This window comes from Mesitornis unicolor, unplaced genomic scaffold, assembly GCF_000695765.1.
Source record: "Mesitornis unicolor isolate BGI_N332 unplaced genomic scaffold, ASM69576v1 scaffold29117, whole genome shotgun sequence".
Taxonomy (NCBI): Eukaryota; Metazoa; Chordata; class Aves; order Mesitornithiformes; family Mesitornithidae; genus Mesitornis; species Mesitornis unicolor.
The window spans coordinates 1-2729 of record NW_010197515.1 but is presented as its reverse complement, the minus strand read 5'-3'; the positions used below and the strand labels follow the sequence as shown (position 1 = coordinate 2729).

General features: G+C 63.2%; 1 protein-coding gene across 1 annotated transcript in view; it reads right to left on the bottom strand.

The window, feature by feature from the left end:
• The window catches only part of FSTL3 (follistatin-like 3 (secreted glycoprotein)), a gene marked incomplete at both ends in the record, with an annotated part of 3214 nt that extends 2059 nt beyond the window's left edge, over positions 1 to 1155 (bottom strand). Inside the window, one exon of the mRNA XM_010188832.1 lies at positions 900 to 1155. Within this exon, the coding sequence (XP_010187134.1) occupies positions 900 to 1155 (256 nt within the window). The remainder of the gene's footprint in view (positions 1 to 899) is intronic.
• Between the last annotated feature and the right edge of the window lie 1574 nt (positions 1156 to 2729).

Below are 2729 nucleotides of genomic sequence, written 5' to 3'. Positions count from 1 at the left end.
TGGGAGGATTTCCCTGGAGAAGGGTCACACTGGGAGACAGCACCGGGAATGGGGGACGAGGAAGAGCAGGAGGAAGGGGAATTGCCTGTCTGCTTGGTCCCGCTCTCCCCAGGGAATTCCCTGCTGGGGCACAGGTGGTTCCCAGTTTGCTCCCCCATTCCCACAGCTGGGGAGCAGGTCTGGGGGAAAGCCATGGGGATGAAACCTGGGGCCACGGGGGGCTCCACCTGCACCCAGAGCAGCTGGGGCAGCAGCACTGGGGTGCAGGGGGCTGGGGGACGGGTTTTTGTTCGGAGCCCTTTTCCCCCCTTTAAGCAATAACACAGTGACCTTCCAAAGACCTGCGCCTGCTCCCGCGGTCAGCGGGTCCTTGCGCGTGTTCCCACACGGCCACGCAAGTGCCACTGGGGGCTCTGGGCCTCCAGCGTGCGCCAAAACATCTGGCGGGGCTGGAACTCACAGCTGGAGAGTTTCCACTGCTGGAACTGCCCGTTACATAAAGCCATCTCACACCCGCGCGGGAGGAGGGGGAGCAGAGGGGAAGAAATACATCTTTTTTCCCTTAAAAAAAGCTGAAGTTTTCCTCTGCGCAGCCCTGGCCAGGGCAGGGGCGGGAGGGCCCAGCCACAGCAGAGTCACCCAAGGATCAGGGAACCCAGCTCAGCTCCTTGCACTAGGGCTGCCCGGCCAAGACCCAGGTCAGGCACTGCAATGCAGGAGGAACAACAAAAACACACCCAAAATGTGAGCTGGGGGGGTCAGTGGCCATGCCATGAGCTCTGGCCCTGCCGCAGTGCCTGTCCCCAAGCTGCGGCAGCAGAAGCAGGGGGTCAGTGACCCCAGGGGTCCCAGCGCCCTCCCTAGGGTCCCAGCGCCCCTCTGGCCCCGTGGCCGCTCACCTTTGCAGGGGTGGCAGGTGACCAGACCCAGGAAGCCCAGCAGGCTGATCTTGTTGCCTGGGTAGGTGTAGTTGGACCAGGCCACATCCACGTTGCCGTTGGCGCAGCATTCCTCCCATGTCACACCCGTCCGCAGGATCATGGTGCACTTGGCCTCCTTCCCCTGCTGCAGCCAGCAGATCCCACCTGCTGGGGGCACAGCGTGAGGGTCCCTGCCGCGCTGAACCCCCACATGGGGGCTGTGAGACCCCAACACCTGTGGGACAGCAGCACGGGGACCACACCAGTGCCTGGGAAGGGTCAGTGTGGAAGCTGGGGAACCCAAGGATGCCCCATGCCAGGTCCCACAGATCCCATGGCACAAGGGCTGTCCCAGGGCAGGCATCCCTGTGGGCCCCAGCACAGCACAGCAGCACGAAGGGGTCCCAGCAGCCTAACAGGCTCCAAACCTGCACTGGGACCGCAGGGACACACCAGTCATCCCAGCACTGAGTGATGCTCTGGGAGATGCCCAATGGGTCAGGATCCAGACTTGCAACTCACCCCTTGCGCCACCCTTGCTGCCTGCACCCCTGCCTGATCCCGCAGGCTCCACAGCGGTGCCAGTGGGATCCTCCCACGTGCGCCAGCAGCCCCACAGAGGGACAGGGACCGTCCCCACGGTGCGGGGGCTCAGCACCCAGGGCCTCTGTGAGGGGTAGGAGCAGCCGTCGAGAAGGGGGCACTTGGCGCAGCCCTGGGCCTGGGCCAGCGCGGCAGCACCGGCTCTGCTGACTCAAAGCCCGTTTGTTCCTTGACCCCATGAGCGGATCAGTTACTTTCTTCTCTCTCTCTCTTTTTTTTTCTTTTTTTTTTTTTTTTGTGTGTGTGTGAGTGATTCCTTTGCAATTTCCGCCTCTGCAAACCAGCCTCTTCTGACGCTTATTTGGGTTTCTGCTCTCATTAGCTGCGTTTGAGGTTTGTTAAATGGGGAAAGATGTGAGGGAGCGGTGGGGGAAGGGACGGATCCTGCCAGTGCGGGGCTGGAGTCGCTCCCCTCTGGAGCGAGGATCCACCCTGCCCCAACACAAACTCAGCACCTGCCTGGGACCCCAGTTGTGTCCTCCCCGCAACCCCCATGCACCCGATTTTGGTTCGGCCAAAGCACAAAGGGGTTCCAGCCCGGCTGCGGCCAGCGATGGCCCCAAGGGGTGGCTGTGGATGAGCAAACCATGGGGGTGCGGAGGGGGGTCTCAGGGTGCCCCCTCCTCAGGTTTTCCAAGGGGATACAGTGCCCCTGCGCTCAGCACAGCCAGGGGACCCCAGCTCAGTGCAGGGGGACACAGCGTGACCCTGCCCAGGCCCTTCCAGTGCTCGCGCTCGACCCCAAGGAGCGGCAAGTGGATATCCCACAGGATGGGGCGACACCGAACGCGACCCCAGGGGGCACAGCAGCACCAGGGGCCTCATGGGAGCCCCCTGTCCTCTGGAGCACCCCAACCTCCCGCTATCCCGGGAGTGTGGTGGCTGCCCACACTGGCAGGAGGGATGGAGATGCCTGGCATCGTGCGAGGAGGGAGACTCCAGCACCACGGCAGGAGCTGCTGGATCCCTGGGCTGGTGTCCTGGGTGTGGGGATGGGTCCTTGGGTGGTGGGATGAGTCCCCTGTGAGGAAACAGCACTCACAGAGCCTGGGCACCTCCCGAGCTGCCAACACTGTCAACCAACACGGAAGGGGTGTGGGCCCCAAACTCCACACTCAGATCACAAACGGCCTCTGCTCCCTGTACCACGAGCACAGCTCTCCCATAGCCACCTGGGGACAGGGATTCCGTCCCATACCCCCACCT